At 34.6% G+C, this 21,455-nt stretch overlaps 1 protein-coding gene across 6 annotated transcripts in view; it reads right to left on the bottom strand.

Moving 5' to 3' along the window:
* The window catches only part of CAAP1 (caspase activity and apoptosis inhibitor 1), an 83,477-nt gene that overhangs the window by 60,133 nt on the left and 1,889 nt on the right, over positions 1-21,455 (bottom strand). For 4 of the 6 annotated variants that reach the window (XM_056806645.1, XM_056806647.1, XM_056806646.1 and 1 more), the window contains exons 2-5: positions 19,172-19,378; positions 15,626-15,710; positions 13,672-13,747; positions 1,470-1,583 (exon numbers count right to left, since the gene is read on the bottom strand). In XM_056806645.1, the coding sequence (XP_056662623.1) occupies positions 1,470-1,583; positions 13,672-13,747; positions 15,626-15,710; positions 19,172-19,378 (482 nt within the window). The remainder of the gene's footprint in view (positions 1-1,469; positions 1,584-13,671; positions 13,748-15,625; positions 15,711-19,171; positions 19,379-21,455) is intronic. The other 2 variants (XM_056806649.1, XM_016423837.2) reach the window with 1 other exon arrangement.

Raw genomic sequence — 21,455 nt, 5'->3', positions numbered from 1 at the left:
CAAGAAAACCTCTCAAGGATAGTTTTGGTGTGCTCACAGGGTCACCAAGAATCAATCATTAATGAACAATGATAAGAAAATATTGACTACATCTCTCCTCTTTAACATTTCCTTTTTTGCAAAGGGAACAAAAAGAGGGGGAAAAAGTAAAATCTTTTGTGATGCAAGGAAATGCACAATTAATGATTATAACCATGAACTCTGACCAATAAGAAATCCAGAAAACTGATGAGAAATCATTCTTCCATTCTCCTGGGAGAAAGGTAATAAAACTAGATGTGCGCTTTTTCAGACAGGGACTTTATGTGGATTTATTTGGTTTAACCTCATATATTTATTTTGAGGGAGGAGTTTTATGGGGTATGGGGTGGTAATTGAAGGAAAGAATAATTCCACAAAAAGAAAAGAGAGAGCATCAATGGAATCTTTTAAAAATACACAGTTCAGAAAAGGATAAATGGCAGTGTTAGTGTTTGTGTTTAATTTAAAACAAAATGCACATTACAGATTCATGGTTTTATGTACCACCTTCTGTTTTTTTGCATATAAAAATATTTATTTTTATGTTTGTCAAATTGATGGTGAAAAAAATAAATTAAAAAAATCAACAGTGGGATGGAGGCATGCAGGATTCTAGATCTACTCCAACTAAGTTTGGAGATGCACCACTTAAATAAAAGACAGAAAAACTACTTCTAAAACTTCCTGATCCAATCTAAGAACCCAGAGAAAACCCACAGGCTTGCATATATCCTGGGATCGAAAAGGCCCAGGTCAAAGGCAATTAATTGACCCTGTAAGTTTCTTGGGCAGCAGATAAAGCACTCTACCTGAGCACAGTAGTGTCCAAGGTCAACGAAAACATTCCTGATTCTCTCCTTGACTCAAGCAGAGAATGCCATGCAGCACCAACTCAGAACACCCAATGTCACTTTCTTAGGCTAGATCCTTAGTGAGAAGAACAAATTCAAACATCCTAAGTAAGTCCATCCCAGTACTTCATCTGAGTTACAAAGAACTGGAGCCAGTCCAAGCAAAAAGGAACATCAGGTTGTTCTAGGCAGGGTTAAACATGGCATTAGTGACCTGAACCCAGCTGCCAGAGAGGCATGGGAAAAATCAAGCCCTAATTAACACCTGAGAGCTGAAATGAGAATCTATAATGGGAGTAGTCCCTTAACTCAACAACTTGAGAAAAGTTCCCAAGCAGAACTCATAAAAGGAAGGGTCCAGGAGCCCTATGACAAGAAGGAGTCTCCAGGTAGAGTCCAACACCAGAAAAGTCTCCAAATTCCTTAAAGGAAGGGCCTAATCTAGTCCATTAGGCTCAGGCCAGGACCTGCCTACACTATTACATTCCAGAGCCTTATTCAAGAACAGTCCCACCCCAATCTCCTACCCCAATCCTGGATAATGAGGTGGATGAGATGAGCAACCAAGGAAAACTCTTGAGAACCATGAGGAAATACCTTGGTTTGAGAGATGCCCAGGGGCTAAAACCCGAAGAGGATAGCGACCCCACAACAAATCCAGGTAAAGCCTCGGAGAAAAAAATGTCCTGGCCACAGGGACTGCAGGAGTACCTGGAAGAAATGAAACAAGAGATACAGAATGGAAAAACTAGGGAGGAAAGAATAGCAAAGAAAATGGACACCTTAGAATAGGCAATAGAAAACCTTATTAGAAAACTGAATGGCCTTAAAATTAACATGGTCCAGGACTTCTCCATTGGTGTCAATGCAATGTCCCTGAACAATCTACAGGGATCAAAAAAACACTATCCATAAGCAGAGGATAAACTGTGGGAGTAAAAACACTGATGAAAAGCAACTGCTTGACTGCAGGGGTGGAGGGGATATGACTGAGGAGAGACTCTAAATGAACACTCTAATGCAGATACCAACAACATGGAAATGGGTTTGAATCAAGGACACATGTGATACCTAGTGAAATCAAGCCCGTTGGCTATGGGAGAGGTGGGGGGGGGGGAAGAAAAGAAAATAATCTTTGTTTCCAATGAATAATGTTTGGAAATGACCAAATAAAATAAAAAATTAATTAATTAAATAAATAAAAAATTAATTAAAAAAAATTAACATGGTCCAGACAGAAAATGATTCAATAAGACAACAATGAATATTAAAACAAATCTAAAAGACAAATAAAAAGAAGAAAATCTAAGACATGTTATATCAAAAACTGATATGGAAAACAGATCAAGGAGAGACAATCTAAAAAACATCAGAATGCTTGAATAAGATGATCCCTCAAAAATTATTTTTAAAGACTGGATACCATATTTTAAGAAATTATAAATAAAAATTTCTGGGAACTCTTGGAACAAACAGCAGTTAAAAATAAGTTAAAATAAAAAGACTCCACTAGTCAAACCCAGAAAGAAACTACAAACAAAAACTCCCATAAATGTTATAGCCAAAATCCAGAGCTTCCAAGTCAAAGAAGAAATACTATGAAAAATATCCAGTACCAAGGAACCATAAGGAAGATCACATAAAACTCAGAAGTGTGAATGAGAGTAACAAGCCCTTAAAAATGATAAAATGGATAAGAAAAAAGAATCCAACAATATATTGTTTATAAAAAACATGCATAAAACAAAGATTCACAAAGAGGGGCTGGAGGAAAATCTGTTATACTTCAGATTTCATAAAAAAAAAGGTAGCAAACATTTCAGATAAGGCTATAGTAACTACAGATGAAATAAAAAGATTAATTAGCATGGTAATTAACCACATTATGCTTAAAGGCATCATAATCAATACTTAATCCATCAACCAATAATATAGATTCTAAATGATTAAAAGAAAAGTTAATAAAATTGGAGTAAGTTACATACAGTAAAACTATAATCCATAGTAGTGGGGGATCTTAATGTACCCCTTTTCATTACCCAGACAAATCTAACTAGAAGATAAACAAAATATAAGTTAAGGTCTCAACATGGCACCTTTTTGAAAAACTCAGGAAAGTGGGAAGCATAGTGGCTTAGTAGATTGAGAGCCAAGCCTAGAGTCAATTGGTCCAGGGTTCAAATATGGTCTCAGGCACTTCTTGTGTGACCCTGGGCAAGCAAGTCATTTAAATCCCACTGCCTAGCAGAAAGCAGGGGGGGAGGGGGAGAAGGAAGGAAGGAAAGAAGGAGGGAGGGAGGGAAGGAGGGAGGGAGGGAGGGAGGGAGGGAGGGAGGGAAGGAGGGAGGGAGGGAAGGAGGGAGGGAGGGAGGGAGGGAGGGAGGAAGGAAGGAAGGAAGGAAGGAAGGAAGGAAGGAAGGAAGGGAGGAAGGAAGGAAGGAAGGAAGGAAGGAAGTTGCAAAAACATAGAATAGTGGAAAAATTAAACATATATGTATAGAAAGGGGGACAGAATGTGACATGAAATGCAAGAAAAGACTAAAACAACAATGATATCAAGAGGGGGAATAAAAGCCTACCACACCAACATATATCAAAACAAATGTGATCCTAAACATTAACGGGTAAAATTAGCAAAACACATAGAGAAACGAAAGTACTATTAGCAAATTTTATAATAAAAGAAAAGTGAACTAACAGTACTTGCTGAAAGGCAGAATTCTACAGACTTCTTTCTCACCCTTTTAAGGAAATCTCAGAAAAATAAAGACCCTCAAAAAAAATAAAACTCAAAGAGGATGGGATTAGGAATGAATTTAGGGAAGAAATTAGTTTAACATTGAGAAAGTAGAGAATATTTTAAAAACACAATTAGCAGACTAAGAAAAGTTAATGATGGAGAATCACTATAATGAAATGAGAGGGATGGGTAGGTGGCTCAGTGGATTGAGAGCCAGGCCTAGAGATGGGGAGATCATGAGTTCAAATCTGACCCCAGACATTTCCTACTGTGTGACCCTGGGCAAGTCACTTAACCCATTTGCCTAGCTCTTTACTGCTCTTCTGCCTTGTAACCAAAACAGAATATTGATTCTAAAACAGAAGCTAAGGGTTGGGGGAGTGGGGAAGGGGAAGAAAAGAAATGATAGAGAAACATTTATAACATGTTGGCATCTCTCTCAGCCCCTCACTGCCACAGTCCCAATAGATGTGAAAAGTGGCCCAGGTCCATATTTACTTATACAGAAATAATCTTTGAAATTACCTGACTGGAAAAATAGGAAACTTCATCCCTTGCCTGTTTTGTAAAATATGAAATCTGCATCTTTATAGTTCATACTTACAAAGTAAAAATAAATAATTTTTTTTTAGGAAAATCTTCAGTTATTTAGAATGAAACACTAAAACCAAAAAATCTGATTATTGCTTTGGCTACAGAATATTTCCAAAAATCCTTATATAGTACTAATGGGTAAAATGAAAGTACAGGATCTGTGACTGATCCTGTGACTGATTACAGCCATAATCTGGTAGTTCCCAACCAGTGGGTAAAGGATACTGGAGGGTAAAAGAGGCCCCAAATTTACAGAATGGAGTCTAGGGAATCATGTGTACCAACTGGTATCACTTTGATGTATCTTTATTTCCAGTTCAATTCAATGAACATTTAGTTAAGTGCCTACTTGTGTGACAGGTACTGGTAACACAAAAACAAAATTAAACTATCCATACACTAGAATAGTAGCATCAAACTCAAATAGAAACAAAGGTCACTAACCCATGCCTAAGGATCCCTGCAAGCCATGTACTTAGTTTTAAAATATACTGTTATCTATACTTTATTGTATTTTTATTTTGTCAAGATATTTGCCAATTACATATTAATCTGGTAATTTCAGACAATCAGTAACTCTCATTGTACAGTTCTAATTATTATTTAAGAGGTAAGATAAGATTTTTTTTAGAACTTAAAAACACATGACCTTGATGACTTCTGACAGTCTCCTAATATTATTGCTTTCCTACAAACCGTAATTTGCATTTGAATTTTGGTTGTTACTCATTCAAATTGGTTGGCTGATTGTTGTCATCTTTCTCAAGGAGGAGCTCTAAGCCTGCCACAGTACTTATTTCTACCACTCTCATGGTTACTGGAACAAATTATTTTTATCTGTCCTTCTGCCAGGGGAAAGTCTTTACATGCCTGATGTAGACACCCCCTAACTCATTGACAAGTTTGAGGCCTGTCAAGTCACCCTCAACCTGGTTTAGCCTGCTTGCTTCCACAGTTTACCAGGATGTGGCTGCTGCAGAAGCAGCAGCTTCTTGGAGCTAAAGGTGAGAGCTGGGTAGCTGGTAGACACCAAAGAAGGAATGGAGCCCAGAAAAGGGCTCTGCAAGCCTTCACACCAGAGGTACTAGTCTCTTTCCTTGAACACCCTGTACTCATAAGGGGCCCAGTAGATAGAATGCTAAGTCCAGAGTTAGGAAAATCTGAGTTCAAATCCTCCCTTAGACATTAACTCTGTGACCCTTAACCTGACTGCCTCAGTTTCCTCAACTGTCAAGTTGGAATAATAATAGCACCTACTCAAATTAATTTGGTAGAGAAGAAAGATATTTTTCATTTATCACTATATTTATTACCTGATGCCCAATTTTGTTTTTCCTCATTGCTGTACAGATTCAAGAAAAGTGATTTTGTTCATCACTGGGCTTTTGCATTATTTACTAAAAGTCTTGGTTTTTGTGTTGAGTGAGATTATTTCTTCCAGCCAATACTTCTAATGTTCTGCTCTGCTCAAAGGGGATAAAATGGCTTTTAAAACAAATTTTATCTCTAGGATATCTAGAGTTCTTACTGTACTATTATGTGTACCTTAAACTTTGTTGAAACTGCAAAAATAATTCATAAAAAAATTTTTTTATGTTACTAGGAGACAGTTTGTCTAATTTGAGACAAAGCAAGGTTAGTGTCATTGGATTCCAGAGTTGGGAGGAGGGGCAGAAAGAAGACTAGAAAGGTAGGAAAAGGCAAATTATGAAAGGCTTTAAATCCTACAGGATTTTATATCCAGTCTTGAAAATAAATCAGATCATGCACTCCTATATAACTACTAATTGTGCAGGTGAAGAAATTAAAACCTAGAGAATGTAAGTGACATGTCCAAGATCACACATCTAAGTAACTAGCTGAAAAACAAGTAGTCAAATAAGAAAAATTAACATAAGCTCTGGATTTAGCTTTCTACATTCACCCACTACACCCTTGTGGATTAGCACTTGACCCCTATATAGAGAATAAATTTATAAAAAACACTACCATGAACTAAGCAAGGATTCTAAAAATGTCATACACTCTTGTAGAAATACCTATTAAAAGAAGTTTAATGAAAAATTAAATTAGAAAATACGTGAATGGAAAAAAACCCACTCTACAACATACTAGACAAGTAGTCATCCAGACACAATGAAAAAACTCCAGGAACATTCCAAGTCACCCATTCTACTTTTGAACTCAAATTGTTGGTAAATTTTTCTTGTATTGGGTATAAATCTCTGAAAATTCTACCCATTACTCCTAATTCTATCCTCTCAGACCAACAAGATCAAATACTACTAAATAACAAGGATTCAAGGCTACTTACAATCCTAAATGCCTTTCTCTCCCTCTTATCCCTCCTAAAAGGTAGTGTTTGGATTTGAATACATTACTTATAGAGGCAGAATGGTATAATGAAAAGAGTACTAAATTTAGAATGAATTTTAAATTACAGGACCTGAGCTCAAATTCTGTCTCTGAAACTTTACTAGTCATTTCTCCTCTTGGGACTGATTTCTCATTTATAAAATGAGGTTGGACTAGATGGTATATAAGGTCTCTTCCAGCAACAGACCTATAATCCTATGATTAGATCCAGGCAGATATGATGTTATAGCTCTCTTAAGGAAGCCTAAGATTACATTCACTTTTTGGGAAGCCATACTACATGGGTGACTTTGCATGTGGGAACAGTGAAAAGGGTGGATTTGGAATCAGAAGAACTGTTGTCAAATTTCCGCTCTGACACTTATTACAACCTTGTTCAATCAGAAAATCAATAAATATTTATACTGGAGATTTATACCTGGAGATTAAAGTAAATAAAACAATACCCACTCATGAGAAATTTAATTCTAATCTTTTAATTTAATCTTTAAATTAATCTTTTAATTTAAATCTAATACAGACAAGTATAGATAAAAATATATACAATATGAAAATGAAGTTAAGAAAAACAAAAGTAGTTAAATTCAAGGTAGTTTAGGAGGGAGAGCCCTAATAGTTGTGGAGATCAGGAAAAGATTCATGTCAAAGAAGTTGTCTGAGTTGCATCTTAAAGGAAAAGGGGGACTCTATGAAGCAGAGGTAAGGCCAGTATATTAAAATTATGTGGAATAGCCAATACAAAAATAGAGATAGGAAATAAGAGTATTACATGTGAACAACAGAGGTCAATTTGCCTGAATTGCTAAGTGTGGGAAGGAGAATAATGTCTTGTAAGGTAGAAAAACAGATTGAGGGCCAAGACTATATAGAGCTTCAAAAACAAAAGAAAAACTTAAACGTTACCATAGAGACAATAGGAAGCTCCTGGAGTTGACTGAATAAGGAAGTCTGCATGATCATATCAGATCTCAACAAAAATTCCTTAGGCAATAGTTTGTAGGATGGACTGAAAAAGGGAAAATCCTGATGCAAGAAGACCAATATTGCAGGTTATTGCAATTATCTAGGCAAGAGGTGAAAAGGGCCTGAACCAAGTGGTAGTTATGTGAATAGAGGCTCTTGGTTGTAGAAATGGCAAAATTTGTTAACTGAGTACGTGAAGCAAGGTAGACTGAGGCCAGGATAAAGTCAAGTTTATGAACTAGTGAAACTGAAAGAAAAAATTAGAAATTGAAAGAGAATGGTATGGGAAGAGAAAGACACTAAGATATTTTAATTTTTATGAGATTAACATGTCTCTAAGGATTTCCATTTAATTTCTCTTGGCCTTAGTTTCTTCATCTGTAAAATGTGTCAGAAGGAAAAAAGGATTCTCTGGTCTCTCCCAGCTAAGAAAATGCTTCTAATGAAACCTCTGGCTCTTTATTCAGACAAAGTGACATCTGGCAGCTCCCCAAACTTATATTTGTATGTTGGTTTTTCTGAAGTGTTAAAATTTGTATTTTGTTGTTGTTCAGTCATTTTCAGTCATGTCCAATTCTTCATGACCCTATTTGGAATTTTCTTAGCAGATATAATAGAATGGTTTGCCGTTTTCTTCTCCAGACCATTTTACAGAGGAGGAAAATGGAGGTAAGTGATTTGCCCAGGGTCACACAGCTGTTAAATGTCTGAGACCAGATTTGAATTCAGGAAGATGAGTTTTCCTGACTCTAATCCTGGCACTCTATCCACTGTGCTAACTGCCTTTCTTATTAGAATTCACCCTTTGTTCTAGACTGCTGAGATCTTTGGGATTTCGAATGAATTTTAGCATGTGTGTAAGCCATCCCAAGTGCTGTCACCTACAAATTTGACAATCATGTCTTTTACAGTTTTACCCAAGATGGAAAAAAAAATGTTCTACATCACAAGGCCTAATACAGAAGCCCAAACATTCCACCAGAAACCTCCCTTTATACCGGCATCAAACCACTGATTCTTTGTATCCAGTCAATCAATTAACTCTGAATCCAACTAACCTATATTTATCATCTAATCCATTTTCCTCCATCTTTTTGGTCCACAAGGCTAGCAAAAGATTGTCAAAGCTTTTGATGAAAGGAAAAGTATGTACTTTATACTATCTACCACATCTTTCAATATATACACCTATTCTTGAAAATACTGGCTTTTTATCTCTCTTTCTACATGTTTGCCCCACATCTTTTTAATAATGTATTATAGAATTTTGCTGACAAGGTGACCAACCATAAAGTTTAAAGACTCTCCCCTCTTCTCTTTTCTTGAAAATTTGTGACTATTACCTGTTTCCAGTTCTGTGGTACCTCTCAAAGTTTTTCTTGACCTTTAGATGGTAATTGCCAGTAGGTAAAGAATTTCTCAGGTGCTCTTCCTTTTGATAAACAGAGAACTCAAGGATGTGGCCAGTTGGTTGAAACTCCTATCACTGCTATATTCTTCCTCAATGTAAGATTTTGTTATAATTAAAATTAATCTCAGAACTTCATAGTAAATTAGTCATTTAATAGTAAAAATGAGACAGAAAAAGATGAACAGTCTAACTAGAAGGTCTCCAAGACATATGGTTTTTCTTTGACCCAGGTTCCCCGTTGTGCCAAGGAGCTACCTCTTTAGATTGCTCTGCCCCACAGGTAGCAGCCTGAGCCACTTCAGTCAGAAAAGAGCAAGACTGCTCAGCAGAAAGAGAGGAGAGCTGATTCAACAAAGAAAAAAATGGCATACTTTTCCCACTAGCCTTTTAAACCTAGTTTAATTCCTCCTACCTGAAGTTTCCTTTTTTTTTTAAACCTTTACCTTCCGTCTTGGAGTCAATACTGTGTATTGGCTCCAAGGCAGAAGAGTGGTAAGGGCTAGGCAATGGGGGTCAAGTGACTTGCCCAGGGTCACACAGCTGGGAAGTGTCTGAGGCCAGATTTGAACCCAGGACCTCCCCTCTCTAGGCCTGGCTCTCAATCCACTGAGCTACCCAGCTGCCCCCTACCTGGAGTTTCTAATTGCCAGGGTTTTACTTTATTTTCCTCCTTCATGCACTTTAAGTTCCACTTCACTTTAAGACACTTCACGTACATTAAGTTCCACTGTTCAAGAACTGCATTTGCCACACTGGCAATGAAGTCACATAACTCAAAGGCTCTCAACCTAATGAGGTAAGTCTTTCTGGAATTGGAGTCCCCTTGATATTTAATTCAGTTTTCAAGCTATTTCCAGAAGACCTTATATATTTCCTAGCCCAGAGAACTGTAGCATATTCCCATAACAATACTGCTGCTTCTTGTATCTCTACCAATCCTCACTCAACACATTCATACCACAATATTCCCTTCTCCTTATTCTTTTCATTCTCTCAACTACATTACCATGGCCCCTCATCATTTTTTAACATAGATCAATGCAGTGGTCTAATTGGTTTCCCTGCCATGACTCTTTCCCTTCTCTAATTCATACTATCCAACTGATCTTAGGGCAGCGGTTAGGTGACACAATAGAGTGCCAAGCCTGGAGTCCAGAGGACCTGGTTCAAATCTGGCCTCAGATACTTTCTAGTTGTATGACCCTGGTCAAGTCATCTAACCCCTTCACCCTTGTCCTTCTTAGAGTTGTTACTAAGACAAAAAAAGTTTTTAAAAAATTAGTTTATGGATTTCATCAGACAGATATACTTTACGACCATAGGATGACAGATCTAGAACTGGGAGGGACTTCAAAAGCAAGGTAGTCCATTAACCTATAATGATCATTCACTGCTCTATATGAATCACTGGGTTTACTCTGTCATAGGATATCACAGTCAGACATCAGATCCTACATAAATCTCACATACTCATGTGTTCAAAATTATTTCCTATGAAAGTCTTTCATTTTATTTTTGGCAATCTATGATTTCACTAATATATGGAACTCCCAGTGAGAAAATTTCCTTTACCAAAGCATATCAGTCACTACTCCTTAAGTAAAGTCTTATAGAGAAGCCTAGAACATGAGAAATTTAAGTGACTTTTCCAAAGTCATTCAGTCTCTATCATAGGCAGGACCATCACTTAGGTCCTCTTCATCATTTCCTGACTTTACAACACTTCTTTCATATAAAACCTTCTTTCTACTACTCTACCATGGCCCGTCATCACTTCTTACTTATATCACTGCAATGGTCTAATTGGTTTCTCTGCCTTGAGTCTCTCCCTTCTCTAATCTATCCTTCACACAGAAATAAAAATAATTTTCCTTATGCTCAGATGTGACTATTTTACAACTTTACTTAATTAATTCAAATTAATCCAATATTATTATTATCTAGTTTATCTTATGGCATCTAATATAAAAAATAAACTTCTATGGCTTAGCTATAAAACCCTTCACAACCCAATCCCTTCATACACAGCATTGTTCAGCCACACTGAAAAAACCTCATTCCTTGAATAGTCTTTCCTCATACCTGCCTCAAAGAAACTCAATTCTTTGAAGATACTGCCCAAGTAACACTTTCTTAAGGATGCATTTCCTGATCCTAATTAGTAATACCATCCATCCCTCCCATGACCTGTATGAACATACACATACACTCTATCTTACTTTGTCTTTCCCTAAAGCACTTATGCTACTTGAGTGTAATAACTGCTGCATTTTTTGTCTACCCCAGCATCCAGGACAGTGCCTGGTATACAGTTAAGCTCTTATGAATTGTTGAATGATTGATTTCTGACTCTAAAGCTTTATTTCTATAGCTGCATCTTAACTTATCTTAATTCTCATATTTTGATGCATTTGTATATCTAAGTCTGAGGGGGCATTTTATAACTGACTTGCTTCAGTTGGATAGTCTTCTGTCATCTCTACTGATAGTCTTCCTGAGCAGGAGCAATGTCTGGTAATCTTATCTTTATATATCTGGCTTAGCAAGCACACACAGGGATATTTTTGGTTTAAAGTCCTCTTCATCAGATTCTTAAAACTTCGGGAGAAATATATGAATGATAATTAACAATCATATTACATTTTAAGGTTTACAAAATTATTTTCTCACAACTGCCCTGTGAGAGAAGTAATACAACCAGGATTACCCTTCATTTTATCTTTGAGGGAAATCAGATAAGGTGAACTCAACTCTAAAACTATGGCCTGAATCTAAGGGCCTTGCCTATAGTATGTACCAAATTCAGGATTCAAACCAGAACCTCCTTACTCTAAGACTACTCAATAGGCTATCCTACTTGAAGTTGTAAGCAACAGTTGTAAAAAAGTGCAACAACTCAACTATTTTTTAATTGCAGGAAATTTTGCTTCTGAGGAAAGAAACATTTTAAATGTAATAATGATCATCATTTATATTGCTTGTTAATTTACATGATATGGTTATATGTGTCATCCATAGCAAAAGTTCTTCATTTCAATATATCTAAAAATGAATTTTATCATGTAATTTGACATCATAACACATAAAGTATAACTGTTCTTACTGGTGGAAAACAAAGAGCATTATGAAGAAATAATTCAGAATTTGTTTTGAGAATTATATAAGACAACTATTTTAAAAATAGGATACTTCATTACTTCAAATGAAATATATTTATAATTCTGTGAGTCATAATTATACAGCAATGGGTTTTAAAGATGATAAATACACAGAGTAAGATTGACTTGTTGCCTACTGTTCAGTGCTTCTCACATACTGTGATTGTATTATGTTATAGTTTTATTAGACTATCATGAACACTGAACCCAATAAGCATTTCTTTATTTATTAGTCACTTACATTTTAGAACCTCTTAAAATTTGTTCTAGCTGCATTCACCAGCTAAAAATTAATTTTTAGGATAAACTCTGAGTACTTACAGGGGTAGGGTTTTTGTTGTTTTTTATTTTAAATTAATGAGGCATTTTGGTGTACAAGAAGGTTCACTATGAAATAGTCAAGAGTCCAAGGTTCTGCCATAAAATAGTTGTATGATTTTAGAGAAAGTCACTTTCCCTTTTGTAGGTTGGTTTCCTCCTAAAATGAAGGGATTAGATATTTTCTACTTTCTATTCCAGGTCTAAAACTTTAATATTCTATTGTGACTCAAAGGCTTAAAATTTGAAAGAGTTGAAACTTGTCCTTTAATCTAGTTTTACTTTGATTCTTATTAAGAGATCTAACCCCTCAAAAAGGACATACTAAGTGTGTTTGATTTCATTCAAGCAAACACACCTATTTTTCACATAAGACAGAGAATTCTTACTCTGTAGAGGTGGTGTGATGTGTTACATTATGGTAGCATGCTTTCTTAATATATTCTTTTTCTTTTTTTTTTAACCCTTACCTTCCTTCCATCTTGGAGTCAATATTGTGTATTGGCTCCAAGGCAGAAGAGTGGTAAGGGCTAGGCAATGGGGGTTAAGTGAATTGCCCAGGGTCACACAGCTAGAAAATGTCTGAAGCCAGATTTGAACCTAGGACCTCCCATCTGTAGGCCTGGCTCTCAATCCACTGAGCCACCTAGCTGTCCCCTTTTTAATATGGTCTTAAGAGACAAAATACCATAGGACAAAAGTTGATGGGGGATTTTAAAGTTGTAGCTATTAAGTTATCAACTTAAAAAAATTAAGATGCAAAAATGTCATGCATAAAGTTGGACAGGGATGATATTGTGAAAGAGGAATTGGGAAAGGCATGCAGCAAAACAAGAAGCAATGGAAAAATGTCATGCATAAAGTTGAACAGGGATGATATATAATCTCATTTGTATTCAATTTTGATTTACAACTTACATAATAACTAAGCTACAAAATGTCAATCAATACTAGCACCAAACTTCCCTCTTTCAAAATTAAGCCCTCTTAACAAGAGAAGAAATAGGACAACAGTAGTGCATTAAAAATTATAAGATGAGAGCATTGTGGTCAGATATCCACAGGTACTGATACTGCTCTTCGTACGAGAAAGGATTAATAATTGTAAAGGATTAAGCCAAAAAGCCAATAAATTCTCCCATATCAATCAATTACATACTGCAAATTAACAATTATATACTGAAGTTGATTCATATAAAACAATATAAATAACTCAAAATAAATTTTTTTTTCACTCACTGACTGACTGATTCTGATCCCATCTTAGATCCATCATCTGCTTCTTCTTCCGTATCAGAGTCGATCCCATTCTCACCTTAGTAAATGAAATTAACTACATGAAATTTTGTGTCTTAACTCCATTAACTTAATTTTAAATCCTTAGGTGTTATCTTTTTTCCCCCTTAAAACCCTTACCTTCTGCTTTGGAACAAATACTGTGTATTGGCTCCAAGGCAGAAGAGTGGTAAGGGCTAGGCAATGGGGGTCAAGTGACTTGTCCAGGGTCACAAAGCTGGGAAATGTCTGAGACCAGATTTGAATCTAGGACCTCCTGTCTCTAGACCTGACTCTCAATCCACTGAGCTACCCAGCTGCCCCCTGTTATCTTTTTTTAATAAGGTGAGGGAACCCAGACTGAAGAACTTTTTAGTTGTTGACATTTTACTTTTTTTATTGCTCCTAAAAAAAATCAGTATTTTATTCCTTATTAAAGTAAAATTAGTTCTATATCTTTTCAAGCTCTTAATTTCTCTATGTGTGCATATACACACACAGGAGGCATATTTGAGAACTGCCTCAGTTGTATTCAAAGGTATTATTTTTGTCCTAATTAAATTATTATCTGTAGAAATTCAGTATTTATTTTTTCTTTGACCAAAAAAAGCTAATATGAAAACTTCTGTACACTTCCAAGGAGAATTTTTTAGAATAAGAAAGACATAAGGGCAGTATATGATTCTTAGAAATGAAAAACAAAAGGCTGACATCAAAGTTCAAAAGACCTACTTCCCACATATGACACAAAGATTGTGTGATATTGCACAAGGCAAGTAACCTCTTAGTGCCCCAGGGAATTTTCAAAACTATAGTGGGCAGAACAATTCTGGATCTATACTGTTAGAAGGAGTTTCCTCACAGCAAGTTTCTTACACTAATGAATCCACAGGTCCAGAAAAAATTGATAAAACTTATATTGTAAGTTATGGAAGGCAAGGCATATACAAAAAATTATATGATCAAAGAAGACAGTGACCTAGATGGGCAAACAAGTAACAGTAAAAAATGCAAGAATTATTTTGATACTGCTATTAGGTGACCAAGTCATCAGTTATTATAGAAATTACTCAGGATATAGAATTATACAAATTTATAAAATAAAATAGGTTAAGTGTAGCAATTCACATTCATATAAGACTTTTAAAGTTTACAGAAAAACTGTTACACATTTCAAGCTGGAGAGTGCAAATAGCATCAATACCCATTTTATAGGAAGAAAACCTGAGGCTCAGAGAAATTAAAGGACATGCTCAGGAGCATACAGATAATACAGCAGTGCACACAAATAAATGAATTTCAAACATAGATTTTCATATATTTTCATGTCACATTTTAGGGTTTTTGTACACCAATAAATTTTTTTTATGTTAAAAGGTTAAATCAAAGTCCTCAGTGTTTGTATTTTGAAGGTAAGCTTCACTTCTAAAGAGCCCACAAAACTAGAGCTAAAGATCTGGATGAGTCTGAAACTACCATTCTTCTTGATAATAAGGATGATACATGATAAGGTCATCCTAAGTCTTAACTTTACAAAACTTTGCACACCAAAAATTCTGACTCTGAGTTCATTATTTTTACCATGGTATCCCAGGTGAATGATGATGAGTCAAATTTCTAACTTCTCAAGAGCTACTTTTTTCTGAGACATTCTGATTAAGTATATCAAAGAATATTTTTGTGCTAAATTAATTTTTCATCCTTTAACATGAACTGTATTCTATTTCACATGTACATAAGATGAAAAAAAATTGAATCTTAGCAATTCTATTCCACATCTGGTATTCCATCATACATGACAGAATATAATTTCCTAAGAAGAATAGAAGTATCTAGGTAAGGTGAATATAAGAGGTCTGTTGTCTTATAATTCTAAATCATACTAAATTGTGTTTAATAAAAATATATGTAGTCTTACCCTCAAGAATCTTCAAGAGTTTTTTTTCTGAAAGAAGTTCTAACTGGTCCTGGCAGAGCTTTTTAATTTCTTCTATTGAACAGTTCTAAGGAAAACAATACAGAAACATACATTAACACTTCCAATACACATTTGGAAAATTGTTTTAAATGACTAATTAGCTAAATCATTCAAATATTTAAGTCTCTGAAGAGGTTTAAACAAACTACTTCTTAGCTTGAAATCTAAGAAGAATCTTAAAAGTGTTAACTAGCTAGTGAAAATGAGATACATCTTTTCAAGAAGACATTTGAATAAAAAACTTTACTATAATAGAAAAAACTGAAAAACAGGGTAGTTGATCTTTTAAGATATATTCAACATTTAATGTATTTACAATACATTCAATAGTAACTTTATTTATAATGGGCAATCCTTCTGATAAAGGAAGTATGGCATAATAGATAAAGAACTGGATTTGAAGTTAAAAGACCTGGGTTCATATCCCAAATCTGATAATTAGCTGGGTGACCTTGAGTAAGTCACTTAACCTCTATATGACTCCCTAGGCCTTATCTAAGTCAGAGATGGTTTGTGATCTATGTTGGGACAAAAGGCCTCCATAAGACATCAAAGATCCTTCCTGTATTTGTGTAATCCACCTGATAAATGTTTCTTCACTGCATCAACAAAAACATTGTACACTATTGGTTGATGGAATGAAAGGTGACCAACTATAGCTCTGTGTTCTGTATCCTGGGTGCCATGACTGTAGCATTGGCTTGTTTGCTCTCCCACTACTTCACAGATTTTCATCTATTGCAGGAGTCTCTGGAACATAACTCCCGCAATAGATAAGAGATCACCGTATAGTAAAATTTTTTATTGTAGCAAAACCGCTGGGATGCTCATCAAATAAGGAATGGCTGAACAAAATATGGACTATGAATGTACTAGGATATAATTGCACGAAAGGATAAATATTATATATTCAGGGAAACATATGAACCCACATGGAATTAAATGAAGAGAATTAGGTTAATTTATGCAAATGATGTAAGAGAAAAAACTCTGAAAGACTTCAGAAGTCTATCCAATAGTTACTAATCATAATTTCAGAAAGCTATTTAATTAAGCAAGCTTCCTACCTTATGGCAGAGAAGTGAAAGAGACTAATTTGCAAAATGATATAATAAACTGCAGATATAGCCAATGCATTGATTTACTTTACTTGATATATTTGCAATGAGATGGGTTCTATATTAAGGTAGTAGAAGGAAAGAAATTTATGAATAATAGTGTTACCAAAAAAAGAAAGAGAAAAAAGCATCAATGAAACACTGAACAAAAGAAATAGAAGCAATGAGAAGACATTCTGAAGAGGATACAGAAAAGCAGGCCAATGTTACTAGTGTTAAATTGAACATGCGCTTTATTTTAAACCCTTCCCTTCTTTCTTAGAATCAATACTGTGTATTGGTTCCAAGGCAGAAGAGTAGTAAGGGCTGAGCAGTGGGGGTTAAGTGCCTTGCCCAAGGGTCTCACAGCTAGAAAATGTCTGAGGTCGCATTTAAATCCAAGACCTCCAGTCTCTTGACCTGGCTTTCAATGCATTGAACCACCTACCTCCTCCCCTTAAAATACATTTTTTAAAAATCTATGCCATAGAAATTGAGTTTCATATGCAATTCTGCTTTCTGTTCCTTACAAATTAAAATGTTCATGTTTATTGATATATTTAAATTTTTTCATAAAAATTTTTAAGGAAAAAATATAGTTAGGTGATCATTTAAAATGTGAAAGGCATTTGGTATAACCTATGAGGCTTCATATTCATTTGCTGAATGACTACTTTTTCAAATGAACCTAGTAAACTAAAATGATTACAAATTCTAAATTAGTGGAATGAAAATTAATAAAATTTAGAGATCAGTTAAAATGTTTTAAGTATAAATTTTTGGCATACTCAGGCTTGAATGGTTCCTCAGAGGCAATGTGGTAAATAATATAAGTGCTACTCATCCCATTTTACAAAAGAAAGTTAGTTTTAAACAGGCTAAGGAACTTGGACTTAAAAGATTTAGAGCTAAAGGGGAATTTAAGACATGTTGTCCAATCCCCCCTAATTTTACAAACAGAGAAACAAAGGCCCAGAAAGGAGAAAGGACTTGCCCAAAATTAAACAAGTAATAAACTGCAAAGGTAAAATTTGAGCCCATCTTCTCTGGTTGCCACTCTAATAATTCTCTTCAAAGTTATTCTGTCTCCAGAGTGCTCAATGTAAGATAACCTGTTTAAATAACTCAAACCCAAATCTTAATGGTAAGTAAAAAGCTTTTTTAATATAATGATTCCAGAATATGCTTTTATAAAGTTAAGGCTTATTTCTCCAAGAGGTCAAAAAAAATTTAATTTCACAAATTATTTCAAATTCTTGGAATTCATTATTAATCTGGGGGTAATCATCTTTCTTGGAATACAAATTTTGAATTAATTTATACTATTTAATGTGTTGTTTTAATTTGTTTTTTCATTTAAACAAGTTTTAAGAGATAGTAAAAATTACTATTCTTCCAGATAAACTATAAAATCTGAATCCCTCATTATCATTTATTATGAATTTTTATCTACACTCAGCAACAAAAATTTTTTCTTCTTGGTATATTTTCTTCCTTTCTTTTAAGTACAACTATCTTCTATTACTTGAAAGGAATATAACTCTGATTTTCAACTCTTCGAAATATCATTGTATTATTTAGAAAATACCTTTCTTTTGATAAGTCTATAAGATTTCAAATTTAGCCATAAAATATCATTAAAGAAAAGATCATCTCCACTTTTGCAAAAAACTAAGCACAAAGATGTTATCATTACAGCAAGTTAATAGCATCTCTAGAATTCAATTATTAAAAGTGATAAATCTAGGACTTTCATAATCTGGCAAAAAAGATAGGTGAAAATCATACTCAGTAATCTTTTCATTCAAAAGTGTTTATAATTCAGTATTTCATATTTTTCATAAAAATGTGAAATATTAACTGCGGAAATTTTGGCAAACACAGACCTGCTATGTAAAAAAATGCTAGAATTTTTTAAAAAGTGTTTAAATTGAAATAAAGGGATCTCTATATATCCTCAATTAACTAATTACATAAAGGTATCAATTTCTTAAAATATGGTGGGTGTACACCAGATTCCATGCATAATTCTAGTTTATTTAACACTAGTATTATAATTCTAGATAATTGCTTTAAACATCAGAGGTTCTATAAATGTCTGAGATATACACAGTAAAACTTTACATCTTCAACCAATGCCATAAAACAAAATATCAAAATGGGTTGCTTTAAAAATCCTTTTTCAGAAAGATTAAATCTTGTCCATCAACAAGAGGTCTAACTAAATAAAAAACACTAACAGTGTCAGAGAAGGTCTCTCAATTTTGGTAAAAACAGCACCTCTCCACCCAACCGTTTCTGGATAAAGACATAAAATTAAGACCTTTACTTTTTCAAAACAAGAATCCCATATATATTTTGAGTCTTGACAAAGTATTTATCTCAGCACCTTTAATACATCAGGAAGCATCTTCTGCAATTTCTTCTCTCCTATGACGTAGAAACATTGCTGAAGCATTTCTTTTTTATCTGCTATGTAGAAGCTAACTGGTTTTAGTGATACAGTGAGGTCTAATCCACCTTCTTCAATATCACTAGGCTCCTCTAATTCTTTCTCTTTCTCTCTTTCCATGGATGGCAATGGACATTTCATTTCCTGAAGTAAAAAAAAGATTTAGATTAGTTAAGGTAAAAATCAGTTGATACTCTTTAATATATTGTGGAGGGTGTTTCCAGACTGAGATCTCCCTCCATTAATAAAATCACGTCTGGATAATTTAAAAAAAAAATTTTTTAAGATATAATTTACCTTTCTCTGAGAAAAGGTCTAATTTTTCAAATTTATAGAAGTCAATTTTAAAAGAATACAAGCTATTCCCCAAATGACAAATGGTCAAAGAATATGAACAAGCAATTTTCTGATGAAGAAATCAAAGGAATCAATAATCAGATGAAAAAAATGTTCTAAATCCCTCTTGATTAGAGAAATGCAAATTAAAACAACTCTGAGACCATCAGATTGACCAATATGACAGTAAGGGAAAGCAATAAATGTTGGAAGGGATATGGCAAAATTGGGACACTAAAGCATTGTTGGAGTTGTGAACTGATATAACCATTCTGGAAGACAATTTGGAACTATGCCCAAAGGGCTATAAAACTGTGCATATACTTTGATATTATCACTACTGGGCCTGTAAAACAAAAAGATAATAAAAAGGGGAAAGGACCTCCTAGTACAAAAATATTTACAGCAGCTCTTTTTTGAAGTGGCAAATAGCTGGAAATTGAGGAGATGACCATCAATTGGAGAATGGCTAAACAAATTGTGGTACATGTTGGTGATGGAATACTATAGGGCTATAAGAATCAATGAACAAGTTGATATCAGAGAAAGCCAGAAAGATCTGTATGAACTTACGTAGAATAAAATAAGCAGAACCAGGAGAACATTGTACAACTGCATGATGATCAACTATGAAAGACATCTCATCATCACATCTCATATTCTCAATAATCCAGGACAATTCTGAAGATCTTATAATAAAGAATGCTATCTACTTCCAGAGAAAGAAGTGTTGGAGCCAGATGAAGATCAAACCATAATTTTCACATAAGTCTATTTATGGTTTTATTTTGGGGTTTTAGCTGTATATGAGTATCTCTTACAAAAATGACCAAGGTTGAAGTATGTTTTGCATGATAATACATGTATAACCCAGATCAAATTGCTTACTATCTTCAAAAGGAAGGAGGGAAGGGAGAGAGGAAGACAATTTGTATCTTTTAATTTTGGACAACACATTTTGAAAATTGTTATTATGAGTAATTGGAAAAATAAAATATCTTTGAATTTTTTAAAAAATAACAAACTTGGAAAATAAAGTACTAGTAGCTTGAACTGTGCCAGGCTTGATGCAGTCTGGAGTCTGACAGTTCAGATTTGAAATTGGAATAAAATGAGATATTCTAATGAGGGGGAAAAAAGACAGAAGAAAATCTGATCAAGGGTTCATGTAGAGTGGTTAGCCAAAGCAAAGAAGAGGATCATCTCTTTATCTGAGGCAGGAGTGAAAGAAAAGACACTGGGAGAAAGCATCTGAGTAATAACATAAGGAGGGATGAAGGCGTATTAGTTGAATGGCCTCAATTTTGAGAGCAGAGGTACCAATACCAAGTGAAACACTTATGTACAGTCTTTTTTGGTTTATAACAATTAACATTAGAGTGTAGAAAAGTAAATCTAATGAGGAATCTTGCTGCAATGAGAACCTGAGTAAGGCACTGAGTCTGCCTCAATTTCCTCCTCTGTAAAATAAAAGATACCAATAACATTTAATATACCAATATTGTAGTAACGATAAAATGAGACAATGTTTGTAAAGAGCTTTGCAATCCTAAAAGACATGATCCTAGCTATTATCATTTTTTTAAAAAACTTTACCCTTCATCTTAGAATTTTATTAGAATATTGTATATTGGATCCAAGGCGGAAGAGTAGAAAAGGCTAGGCAATGAGAGTCAAGTGGTTTGCCTTGGATCACACAGCTAGGAAGTGTCTGAGGCCAGATTTAAACCTAGGATCTCCCATCTCTAAGCTTGGCTCTCAATCCAATGAGCCACCCAGCTGCCCCCTAGCTATTATGATTATGATTATTATTATTATCATATGAATTCTTAGTGGCCCTAGTAATTTCCTTCAACTTCTTTCAGCTTAGAAAATGCAAGTATTT

This window comes from Monodelphis domestica, chromosome 7 (genome assembly GCF_027887165.1).
Source record: "Monodelphis domestica isolate mMonDom1 chromosome 7, mMonDom1.pri, whole genome shotgun sequence".
NCBI classification, from domain to species: Eukaryota; Metazoa; Chordata; class Mammalia; order Didelphimorphia; family Didelphidae; genus Monodelphis; species Monodelphis domestica.
The sequence above is the reverse complement of the archived record's forward strand: the minus strand, read 5'-3'. Positions and strand labels throughout refer to the sequence as shown.